This window comes from Cyphomyrmex costatus, unplaced genomic scaffold (genome assembly GCF_001594065.2).
Source record: "Cyphomyrmex costatus isolate MS0001 unplaced genomic scaffold, Ccosl1.0 scaffold116, whole genome shotgun sequence".
NCBI classification, from domain to species: Eukaryota; Metazoa; Arthropoda; class Insecta; order Hymenoptera; family Formicidae; genus Cyphomyrmex; species Cyphomyrmex costatus.
The window spans coordinates 1,155,792-1,169,003 of record NW_017275130.1 but is presented as its reverse complement, the minus strand read 5'-3'; the positions used below and the strand labels follow the sequence as shown (position 1 = coordinate 1,169,003).

The window sequence follows — 13,212 nt, the reverse complement described above, 5'->3', positions numbered from 1 at the left end:
TTATATATATATATATATAGATTTAATTTATATTAATATTTATGTATAAGTAAAATTTTAATCAACGGCTTATATGTGATAATCAAATTTTAATATTTCTGTAGCTCGTTATATTCCTACATTTCCTAGTTTTTAGTGCAAGGTAAGGAAAAACTGTTCTTGTATTTTTTTTGCTAAATCTAACAAAATCATTTTAACGTGATTTTCAAATTATCGTCACGCGACGCTGAAACGGAACTTTGCTTTTAGAAGTTATAGCGATTTAGTACTGTCCAACGATAGAGTAGCGACTAGGCCTTAGGTAACTAGTTAGGGTAGCTAACATGTGTAGTGGTTTGTTACAGACGACCACCATCCTCCCCCCACATTCACTCCGCCAGAACTGCCCAAGATGGTTCACGTAAGAGGTACAGTTACACCTCAATCAAAAACCATGCTACAGTCTCGCAAGCTGCCCTTTCTAATTTCGATTGGCAATACGACACGAATACGCTAACGAGAAGTTGCTTAACAATTAGCAAATACGACGATCCTAAAAAGAATCACTGCTCTCGATCGACATCTCTCGGAAATTCGATCTTCCGCACTTAATACGCTTCGTCAAACTCGCTTGAGCGATAGGTTCTTGATACGTCGTGTTCGATTAAGATTTTTCTTTTTATCAAAGTTTACCGCGCTAATTTTGTGTTGCTGAAACATTGGGAAAAGTAGAAAAAAAATTATATGTAATGAAATGTCAATCTTTTGTTCTAATCATGATTGTGTGTGCTAATATACATTCTCGTACATATTACTTTCTCCATTATTGACAGCGTTGCATGAAGTTGTTTAATAGATTCAATATCTGTTCATACTTTTCCGTCATTTTATTTCTAGTGTAGTGTATATTTTAAGTTATTTTATGTCGTATTTCTTTAATGACTATTTCATTTAGAGTCATCTTTATTACATACAATTATATATTTCATGTTTTATAAATTATAAAAAGTAAGATAAATTATTCGGTTTTTAAATTCATTGAATTAGTTTGCACAAAACACAATTTTAGTATAGTTGCAATAGCATTCAGTAGTTATACAAATCTTATATTTTTTTAAATATTATTTATTTATTTTGCTTCATCATAGATTCATAAAATATTAAATACATTTCGCAGAAGTTAATGACCAAAATACATTTATTTGCTGACCTATTTGTTTTCTTTAGTCGAAGTAAATTACATTGACGGACGTGTGTATCATTTCTAAACGTGTTTTTTTTCACGAAGAAACGAATAAACAGGCAATTTTCCGAAAAATAATATTCGTAATTGTTTTTCGATATAATAATTTATTATTGGAAAAAATAAATTTTGCTATAAATTAACTTTTTTCACAAAATTGTAAAAATTCAAAAGATATCAAAAAGTATATTTTTTGAATATATAGACAAAGAATGTCAAAGTTATTGGAAATAAGTTAAAATCGCGTAATTAAAATCGCATAATTAAAATGCTCGATATCTATTGGTGCTCGTCTGCGTAAGTAGTAAATTGTTTCTAATTATGCAAATGTTTCTCATACTTTCACGTCAACTTATAAATTAAATATAAAAACAAATTTGTTATAAATTACAGATTTACTCCGAAATTCTCTTCTTTTATCTTAATAATATCTTATTTATTGCAATATGTAAATTATAAATGTTACTTTATTGAGTCGAATTAGTTTTTGACAATACAAGTCTGAGAAACGTTACTTTAGTTCAAATAATTTTTGCTGAACTAATTTTTCCCCTTAAACTTTGTGTATCGTAAATAGAATTTTTTTCTCTCATACATTTAGAATGTTTGTTCCACGACTAAGTCGTTGACTTTGTGAAACGCGCTTTTCGATCGATAGTATCTTGTTGCTTTCAACTTTGTGAAGATGGATTTATGGTTGTATACACAGCACGGTAGATTAATGGTTTCTAATATATGGAAGTTTTAGTTTGGTAACATCTGTGTTTGTTGACGAATATGTGTGTACATCATCTACTTTATAATTTTGTTTCATCATTACAGAAAATGGTTGTTCAAGAAACTACCGCGACAGGCGCCATATGTTGTCCCTCGTTAATTTTCATAGCGCCACAATAGCTTGCAATATTTCTAAGGCAGATATTGCTTTTTACTTACGTAATGAATCGTGGATAAATTTTATTTTCTACTTTTGATTTTACATTTTAAAAATATAGTTTCAGAGAAAAAAATATTTAATATTTATTATACAATTTTTATAATCGAATTTTGGAACAATTATTCTATAAGAAATACTTTGCATTATTTTTAGAATTACACAATCGAATGAACAAATCAATTTCCTAGCAAAATGATTTGTAATCAGACATGATATTATATTAGACAAATAATTTTAATGTATAAAAGTTTGAAAATTTTGCGATTAAAGATCTTTTGATTTGATCGTCGCCATTAATTATTAATCTTGTACACATGCAAAATACATGTATAGGGTGAAGTATGCGCGCCTGTAAGCATGGGGCTGTAGGCTCATCACGAAAATAATATACGCTGTAATGGGGGAGTTAGGTCACGATCAGTGTGACACTTTAATTGTTTTAATCATTGTTGCTTTACCCACTATCGACGATAAATAGGATGCTCAGATTTGGAATTAACACTGTTCTATCTATTTTAGGTGAAATCAGCCGTGAACGAGACGATCCGAATGGTAAGTTTTAGTTACGAGATGTGTAATATTAATTAATTCAATTTAATGATTTGTTAATTTTAATTATAAAATGATTAAAAACTTATATTAACTCTTGATGTGAAATATCTTTCTATCATTGATTATTTAATATTATTTTATCAATATTACTGATAATCCTTTTACATTGCAGCCATGAGAAATCATCGGAACTCCATCGGGATGACCATGATAAATTCGACAAAGCAAGTCAACAAGGTGAAGCCAAACGTAAATCGAGCGATAAACGACAGTCTTTCCAGCCCGAATCAGCCGTATAATCAGAGGTACCTAATTATCTGCAGCACATTACAATTTCATCATCACCTGACATATTCGCATCCAAACATGATCACTTACATCGCCATCGTATATAAAAAATTATAATTTCATCCATAATCATTGATTATCAGAGTACTTAATGATAACGCCTGTTTTGCACCCAACCAAGGCAATACATGCGAATTTCGCTACTGAGAATTAACATAAGAAGGCGAGAAGCGATCTTCCCAAAGCTCGGATTTTTTTAATATATATTTTGTTATGTCACCTTGTGGCGAGACTTACAGTGCACTCGACATTTGATATCGACACGTATTTTCTAAACAATAAGAATCGCTTTCTTCTCTGATTGTGAGTCGCTTGAACGTAAATATCTTCCTAAAGTACGCTCTGATCTCTTACTGTCCTGTTGTACAACCATTATTTATTAATTTAGATTTTATCACTTTCCTTTAATTACAAGCTTACATGTATTACTCATAGCTGCACGATTAGAGTTACACAGACTCTTTCACGTGTACACAGAGGTTATTCAAATTGTAACTGAATTCAAATTGGCAAATAAGACAAAATTTTGCCAAGCCGTTCTGTGTGAGAAACTTTTCACTGTGTACGTAATATGTTGCACAATACCTTCTAATTAACAAATTGGCAATGAATTTTGAATAACCTAATTATACATGTCACAAAGTAAATTGTGCAGTTTTAAATATGTGCCTTTTATATTGTTCTTTTTTTTGTAAATGCGTGTACTTTTCAGCTAAATAATATTAATTATTAATCCATTAATATAACAACGTCCTACTTTGATCGAGTGCACTAGAATGATCTGCACATTAATGTATCAACGATTTTCGCATTAGCATTTTTCTAGCATGTTCCTAAAACCGTTAAACGTACAATCCATATAACCAAACAAGGTTTAATGTGCAGATTCTCGGTAGAGATCTTCGATGCGATCCAGAATCATCTTATCTACGATCGAAAGAGTAGTTTTGATATTTATGTGTATATCGAGTCACCGTTGATATGTAAACCAAATTAATTCCTGATCGTTTATATTTAATTTTGTTACATTTATAAAAGTATTATTTTTTTTGTGAAAGGACATATAGCCTAATCGGATATATCGTATATCTTCTATAGGGATAAAATGATCCCAGTTGACATCAATTAAAAATAACATGACATCTATATATAATATATTATAATTTTGCACTCAATAATTTAACTGTTACGTAACACCAAGTGTTATATTATATTTATATTGTTGAGTGCAAAATTGCAACATAGATGTTATGTTACTTTTATTTCATGTCAATTAGGTGTTAGATACAGAAGCAGCATGTTAATTGGAAGCAAAAGAGATAAGTGCTTTCTATCGTTTTGCTCAAGTGTTGACAAAGGGCACCGTAAACTTGAACAAACGGTTCGCATAAATCACGAGAGAAATCGCGCGAGGACGACAGCCACTTGTACTACGTTGCTGAATGGTGCGAGTAATAGGCTACAGGTGGTCGTTGACATTTTCCGATGAACCTGTTACACATCCGCTAGATTAGTTTCTGCAATTTCTCTCTATTATTATTCCAAGATCTCGAACATTTGGTATTTTTTCCAACAAACATGTATTCGTACTTTTGCAACCAAATTTTTTTTACATTAAAACAGAATCACATGAAGTAGCAATATTTCCTTTCACAATTAAAATCGGACAATCGTCTTGATTTAATTGCCGAAGAATCACTCATCCTCATCATTATATTTTTCATCAACTGGACCAAATCAGAGAGAGAGAGAGAGGGAGAGAGAGAGAGAGAGAGTCATCTGAGAATAGATCCAACGTTACGCAAACCTTCTGATTCCAGATCGCAAGAGGAGTCTGCATACGCTGGCTACCATCTCGCCTACGAAGTCAAAAAGCTCATGTACGCTTCTGTTGTTAACGCTACCTTGTACTGTGACGTGATTATGCGACTGCTTTATCCCACGGCTGTGTAATAATAATGAACATGCTCCCTGCATGTTAAGTGATGCTCGACTCTGAATATAATTCGCGATAGAATTTAACCAAAACGCATCTCTTTTCTACGAGAAAGAATGTGTTAAGAATATTACGTGTATATATATCTACTTAATTACCGACGTAAAATTAAATTTAATGTTCGTAATAATTCATTTGTTTTCGATATGTTCAATTCTTTTATAAAATTAATTTTTAGTGTTTTACCAGCTCACATTTTTTTAAATCAAATGTTATTTATCACACACAGAAAGATCAACTGAATAATTTGATGTGCTTTTATCTGACAAAATTATTCAATCGTTAATAAACATTATACGCCAGAGAAAAATTATATCTGCCAAATTAAATGCGCTTATAAGTTAATCTTTTTATTTTTTGTTTTATAGGACAATAAATTATTAAAAATATAGCCTAATATAGATAGTCATAAATATTACAACGAATATTACAAATAGAGCAGTATGTTCTATGTTAAATTTTTCATATCATATTACACCTTCGAAATTGCGCATTGCACTGCAGTTACATATCGCATGGTGCGACAGCAAAAAGTATAGAAGTCCATAGAGTTTTATGAATATACTTAATCTTGGAAAACATGCACCACTGATATTAACGACGCTCGTAAAAATATATAGGTATCATATGTCGAAATATAAGTTTCAATGGTCGTTTACGTTTTGTTCACATGCGTGAAAAATTTGCGCGTACTGCATTTAGACAAAGAATTACATTGACCGACATTTCTCACGTTTCAAATGAATCTAATGCCTGTTTCTATTAATACAATTTAATTTAATATCAGTTTTCAACTTACTTTTTATCTTTTCTATTTCTCAAAGAAAAAAGGTGTAAAATAAATTGAACTGAAATTATAGTTAATCTATAATATAATTGAACTGAGATTAAGTTAATCTATAATACATTGATAGAAACGGGTATAAATTATTCAATTCAATCGCGGAATTAAATTAATTGTTCCAGGGATGCAAAATCGTGCAATATACGTATATCTATTATAAATAGATGCGTAATAAATTTCGATTTTGTAACTTTTTAAAAAATTTGTGAAAATTGAGAATTTTATAGAGACGTTTCTTAAACCTTTATCAGTTAAACGTTATATTTATAAGCATGCAATATGAAAGTTTAATAACTCTGAAAAGTTCTATATTTTTTTTATATTTGCTTCATTAAAGTAATTTATTTAATTTACACTCACCATAAAATATAAAGTAACAACACTAGTAACGCTAGATAGTAAAAAATGATGCAATGTGAATGAAATGCATGCGAAAATGTGGCTTTACGGTTTTAATTGATTTCACAAAGGCTTGAAGAGAAATTTTGAGAGTGATCCCTTTCAAAATTTTGTACGGATAAGCGTAAGATTATTATTGTTACCGTTATTCTGTATAATACCATTGATGATGGACGTGCTATACCTATAACTCGTTTGTTTAATCGTAAATGTGATTTTTTTCAGGCCAACGAGTAGAGCCTCGGGTGGCACAAACGTTAACAACAACGGCGGTCTTCAGGTCGGGATCGCTGACGATCAAGCGAAAGATTTCGATTTTGAGAAGACCGAGATGAAGTACGACTCGACGGGAATGTTCCATTGGAGTCCCTCCCGTAATCTCGAAGACTGCATACTGGATCGTAATCAGGCGGCGATGACAGTTCTTAACGGACATGTTGTCGTCTGTCTGTTCGCCGATCCCGACTCGCCTCTCATTGGACTGAGGAATCTTGTCATGCCATTACGAGCTTCCAATTTTCATTACCACGAGCTTAAACACGTAGTGATAGTTGGATCGGTGGACTACATACGCCGCGAATGGAAAATGCTGCAAAATCTACCAAAGATATCGGTTCTAAATGTGAGAAAGCTGTTCTCGTTTCATTGAATCGCAGCATTATTTTGCGTGATGATGCAAATTTTTTATTATCTAGTTACTAGTATATAGTACGTCTCTGATTTATACAATAGAATACTTGTTCTTTATCTGACTCTAAATTTTTCTAAACTTAGAAGAAAATTTTCTTCATCAAGAGTGTAATTAAAAATTATTATTTGTAACAAATTTGTAACGTATTATTTTTGTTAGACGCTTAAACAATAGAATCAAAAATTATAAAGATCAGATAATTACATAAAAATTTGTTGCGTCTTGAAGTATAATTTAATAAGTTATTCTAATTTTAACTTATTCTAATATAGAAAAATAACTTTTTTAGATATAATAATATGGTTATATTATTATATATTAATATTTAAGATGCGTATTAACAAAGATTTCTTAATTTAATTAGTAAATTAAAATATAACAGAAGTACCTTTCTGTCAATACATAATTTGTTATTTTTTTATTACTATATTTTCCAAAGATCCCGCGTAAAATGTGAAAGTAAAAACGGAATATCGAGATGTCTGTATACAAAATTCTTCTTTATTATTTGAACGCAGAGTTGTTAAGGTATAATAATATAAAATTTTGTTTATTAAAATTTTGAGATATGGATATTCAGGTATACATGCATTGACAGAAAAGTTAGTGAAAGTCAAAAAAATTTGCTTTTAATACGAATTGATCGCTAACATAAAATGAAGACAATGAAAAATAATTTAGTGATGGAAATTCTTTTTCTATAGCTTTTATTTTACTTGAATGATATTTTGCAGGGTTCACCATTAAGTAGAGCCGATTTGCGTGCCGTTAACGTGAATCTATGCGACATGTGTTGCATCCTGTCGGCTAAAGTGCCTAGCAATGATGACCCCACCCTCGCCGACAAGGAGGCCATCCTTGCATCCCTCAATATCAAGGCCATGACTTTTGACGATACAATCGGCGTGCTTAGCCAAGGTATATAATTATCGTTCGGTAAACGGAGATCTCATTTCTCTGTAAGAACCATGCTATTAAATCGAAAGTGCAAATTATAGCAGATAATGAATAAGATAATTTGATCGCAGTTGGCAGCCCGATCGTCTTGCAGCGACGGGGATCTGTTTATGGAGCAAATGTGCCAATGATCACAGGTAACAAAAAAGATTCTATCAAATCTTTAGAATTACTTATATTTCTACGTATTCAATATTGATAGAATAAAAATGAAGATTACTAAATACCATTATAATTAATTAGAAATTTTAATTACATTATAAAAGAAATGATTTTGTCCAAAGATATTATTTTGTAATATTTCTTGATTAAGATCTTAAGATATTTTTGAATATTGAAAGTAGTCGTACTTATGGCTACGGTTATTTTGTTGCTATTCCAGAGCTTGTAAATGACAGCAATGTGCAGTTCCTTGACCAGGACGACGACGATGACCCGGACACAGAACTCTACCTCACTCAACCGTTCGCCTGTGGTACTGCCTTCGCAGTCAGTGTATTGGATTCTCTCATGTCAACGGTTAGTATTAAAAATAAGTCTTTATAGACTGTATATCAGTCAATAATACACTTTATATACTCGTTTATTCGCGTTCATATAATAGTTTATTAGCAGCCTCGTTTCTTGTCATTTTACCCATACAATACAGAAGCTTGCAACAATATTGTTGTAACGTTACTATAATGTTACTGCAATATTTCTGTAATTTTGTAATGCTAAAATGATCTATACTATATGAAGTTATGACGAAAGTTACAATTTTACTGTATTTCTGTAGACATATTTCAACCAAAATGCGCTAACTCTAATTCGATCACTGATCACCGGTGGAGCTACGCCTGAGTTGGAATTGATCCTGGCTGAAGGAGCAGGCTTAAGGGGAGGGTACAGGTAAGATCTTAATAATATTCACGTCGTGTAATATATAATTGTTAAGGAGAAACTTTGCGCAATGATAAATGTGTGTGACATTTTTGTTTAATTCACAGTACGGCAGATAGTCTGGCTAATCGGGATCGGTGTCGTGTTGGTCAGATCGCGTTGTACGACGGGCCATTGGCTCAATATGGCGAGGGAGGCAAGTACGGTGACCTCTTTGTCGCAGCATTAAAGTCGTACGGAATGCTGTGCATTGGTCTGTACAGGTACAGGTACCGGACTTTTTTCCCTCTCTCGATGGTATTTATTGGATTACCCTACGCACATATATATTTCTATACATTGTATATATTACCGTTCAAAAACAGCGACTACTCCGATTGCTGCCATTATTGTACCGCCGTTTATTACCTCTTACTATTCACGTACTTACTATGTGACTTATGATTTTCTGCCGCACACCTTTTACACTTTACGTTTTTGCATCATGAAAAAGAAAGTAATGAAAAGCAACAAGTTGTAAGTTGCCCTCATCCAAAAAATACCTATCATTTTTTACTACTTTTTCTCTCTTCTTTTCTCTATCTTTCTCTATCTTTCTATCGTTGTATCATCTTGTTGTTTATTTAGCATTTAGTTGTTCGTCATACGGTCCACATATGTTTAATTTAGTTTAGCTTAGTTTACTTTAGTTTAGCTTAACTTAGCTCTACTTTAATTTAGTTTAGTTACACTTGGTGTATATAGTCAAGTCCGTGTTTTTTTTTATCATCATCGTTCTTCTTATTTGCTAATATTCACTCGAATTTTCTAGGTTTCGAGATACTAGCTCGTCGTGCGACGCCTCTTCCAAGCGATACGTGATCACAAATCCACCCGATGACTTTACATTATTACCCACGGATCAGGTATCACATCTCAAATAATCTCATTACGTAGAGTTCTAAGATTGATAACAAATTTTATTAGACAGTATGATTTTATTAGTATAATAGCAATATTATATAAATACAATTTTATTAATAACAGCAAAAGTATGAAAATTAAATAATTTATACTAATAATTGTTAGACCTATTTAACTCTCCGTGGGCTATGGAATTTTGCATCTTCCATTAACAATCTAATTAGATTAATTGTTAACTTTAAGTATAGCAGACTTTTATATTCTTCCAAACTGTATAAAAATCTAAAAATAATTTTTGCATATTTTTGTGATAGCTTTAATAACCAGTTTTTACTATCATGGAAATCAGATTGTATTTTATGTACTCTTATACATTAGTTTAAATTTATCTATCAGAATTTATAAATATCGATGCGGTGTCTTTAACTTGATCGACTGAGGATAAATATCTTGTTAATCGTACAGTTTTAATTTTGACAATTTGTAACAAGCAATTCAAATGGCTTTACTGAGTCATTGTTACTATCTTGCCAGGTTTTCGTGCTGATGCAATTCGACCCGGGTCTTGAATACAGGCCGAGCAGGGGTGCCCGAGGCAAGGACGACTCCTCCTGATTGTTGCTGTGTAGCGCCCTCACCGATGGACCATATTCTTACATCTAATCATGCATTAGAAACCATCGTGCAGTCCGTCGTCCCTACAACTGTCCTGTCTTCGTCAACGAACGCCACTATCTCATGATATCGCGCATTATCAACAAGTTTAACCGCGAGTTATTGTTCACAAGGCGGATTGCAACCATGTCCATTTCTTCGATTGACCGATACATACAGCGACAGTGCATAGCAAACGTAACGCTTAATCGCCAATTTAATCATCTAAAAACTCTTATCTCGTTCGCCCCGCATGGAAATCGTTTTCATCGAGTCGTCGAATATTTCGAGAGTATTGCTCGATCGCCAGAACGAGGACTCGGAAAAAAAGCCTAATGAACAAGTTATTAAAGAGATGTGAGAAAACAAGATGGATGAAGAGGATATACGAGAAGAGGAGGACAATGGAAGGGGCAACGGAAAATAGCATGATGCTGTGCGGTCCGAGGGTAGCTACACATCTCTCTTTCTTTATTGAAGTAAATTATCTTCGCTCGAAGATGATAATATAACGACTGAATTGGACATTTCGCAAAGTGTAACACTGTGTTATTAAGCCTCCTACCGATCCTTTGTGGCTGGAAAGGAGGAAAGTGAACGCGGGAAAAAGGACACATAGCTTAAAGTTCTAGCACGTGGCTTAGCCTCAACGAGCGCTGTGGAATTGCAGTATCCTGCGCGGTGGAACGGAAAAACAATCACCGTCACAGTAAAATCTCCGGTTTCTTTATTCTCCGGCACATGTTAATGTATATAATACGTAACCCAGAGAACACCGTCGTTCAACGTGCTGTGAGAGGGCGACGAGACGGCGGGAAGAGGCGGAGAAGTGCAGCGAACTGGACACGTTCGTCGATGTTCCCTCATCGAGAAACTCCTCTCATCCCGATCTCGCGTCGGACTCTCGTGGACGGTGCCGGACTACACGCAATCCTTACCTCGTGTGTCTTGTTTTACGACTAATGAAACCGAAAAAAAAATCTCAATCAAGCACTTTCTACAGGCTCTATATATATGTATATATATGTATACATATATACATATAGATAAATTACGATAAAATATCCTTTTCCACACAACTTTAAGAGTATAAATCGTCTATATATCGGTATATATACATTATAGGTATATATGCACATATATATATATGTATACACATAGATATTCTCTCTTTTATATATTTTTGTGAAACTCACGTGTGTATATATACGGACGTACATATATAAAAAAAAAGGAGGAAAAATATACATATGTGTAAAAGAAATACACGGATACACACCTATACACAAATACTCTCTCCTTTCATACACGAACATAAGTATACTCATTTTACTTTTCTATCTTCCTTTTTCTTACTGCGCGTACGTAACGTGTGCGCGCGTGCAACGTGGTCCCTTTCGCTCATACACGAATAGAAACACGCACATACAATCACACACCTACGAACAGGTATCATAACACATACGCGCGATCACACAAATCGAATCCAATTCACAATTCGTCACATACATATACTTACATGACATACACAGACATTTTTCTCTTTCTGTCGCTCTTTTTTTCTTTCTTTTATTCTCTCTCTCTCTCTCTCTCTCTCTCTCTCTCTCTCTACATATATATATGTATATGTAAATGTATACATATATATAAAATATGTACACTCACTCACATACATGCAATCTGAAAAATAGTGGAACTGTTCTTCGGAAAAGGAAGTGACATATAGAATTTGGAATAGCGATAAACGAAAAAAAAATCGTGATAATGATAAACACACGGTATATGTCAGCCGCCGCAAGATCGATTTTGCGCTTTGATCATCACAGGATCGCAGACCTGGAAGTCCATAAACTGAGGAGTAGCAAATAGTAGGAAGAAGAAAGAGAGAAAGAGGATAGGATCGCAGACCTGGAAGTCCATAAACTGAGGAGTAGCAAATAGTAGGAAGAAGAAAGAGAGAAAGAGAGAGAGAGAGAGAGAGAGAGAGAGAGAGAGAGAAAGGGAGATTACAAAGCAGACAAATTAACAAACTAATTATGGTAGTCGCTGCCGTGTTTCGTATTACGCATATACCTTGTATAATTGTCGTCATCGTCGTGTCGTCGTCGTGTCGTCGTCGTCGTCGTCTTCGTCGTCGTCTTCGTCGTCGTCGTCGTCATCGTCGTCATCGTCGCCGCCGCTGCCGCCGCCGCCGCCGCTACTGCTGCTGCTGTTGCTGCTGCTGCTGCTGTTTGCAATATCCACGTGCACTGTTCACTGCCACTGCAGTTCATGTTAATATCGTTGTACATAACTTTCTATGTATAGTTCGAGTGCGTAAAAAATGAGAAAAAAGGGTAAGCAAGGCGAGGCGCGCGAATGGACACGCACCCTGCCAAGTACAAAGGACACATAGCGCCGGTCGCATAGGACTGAGCTGCACTGACAGTCCGGATAGACTAACTTCCGATTAGCGAGTTATCATTCCTCTGCAGGAGCAGCACTGATAACGCGTACAAACCAGCAAAGTTTATCATAAATATAATAAAAGTTACGAAACGTGCGTATAATACATATAAGGAAAATTAAATTAAATCGCATTCGCCGGATGATGTCGGTGCAACTAGCCCGAGAATGGTTGTTCACGCAGGGTCTTAAAAATCTCGCGGTTCGCGTGAAAAAGATATCTCATCGTATATTTGACTTCCGCCGTCGGATTGTGTGAAACTACGTTGTGAAAATACTTCGTTGTCAGCACAAACCAAATATAGTTTTGCACCACCTGTTACGTATATTTATGTATTGAGATAGAAAGAATGATCAATTTTAGCCATTAATCAATTTTGAT

General features: G+C 34.0%; 1 protein-coding gene across 24 annotated transcripts in view; it reads left to right on the top strand.

Moving 5' to 3' along the window:
* slo (calcium-activated potassium channel slo) overlaps positions 1-11,386 on the top strand; it is a 102,555-nt gene extending 91,169 nt beyond the window's left edge. For 14 of the 24 annotated variants that reach the window (XM_018544956.1, XM_018544989.1, XM_018545048.1 and 11 more), the window contains 12 exons: positions 345-407; positions 2,679-2,711; positions 2,884-3,016; positions 4,880-4,939; positions 6,524-6,920; positions 7,724-7,907; positions 8,018-8,083; positions 8,329-8,465; positions 8,725-8,837; positions 8,936-9,097; positions 9,640-9,733; positions 10,266-11,386. In XM_018544956.1, coding sequence (XP_018400458.1) covers positions 345-407; positions 2,679-2,711; positions 2,884-3,016; positions 4,880-4,939; positions 6,524-6,920; positions 7,724-7,907; positions 8,018-8,083; positions 8,329-8,465; positions 8,725-8,837; positions 8,936-9,097; positions 9,640-9,733; positions 10,266-10,346 — 1,523 coding nt within the window. In that variant the 3' untranslated portion in view covers positions 10,347-11,386. The remainder of the gene's footprint in view (positions 1-344; positions 408-2,678; positions 2,712-2,883; positions 3,017-4,879; positions 4,940-6,523; positions 6,921-7,723; positions 7,908-8,017; positions 8,084-8,328; positions 8,466-8,724; positions 8,838-8,935; positions 9,098-9,639; positions 9,734-10,265) is intronic. The other 10 variants (XM_018545104.1, XM_018545072.1, XM_018545056.1 and 7 more) reach the window with 3 other exon arrangements.
* The last annotated feature ends 1,826 nt before the right edge of the window (positions 11,387-13,212 follow it).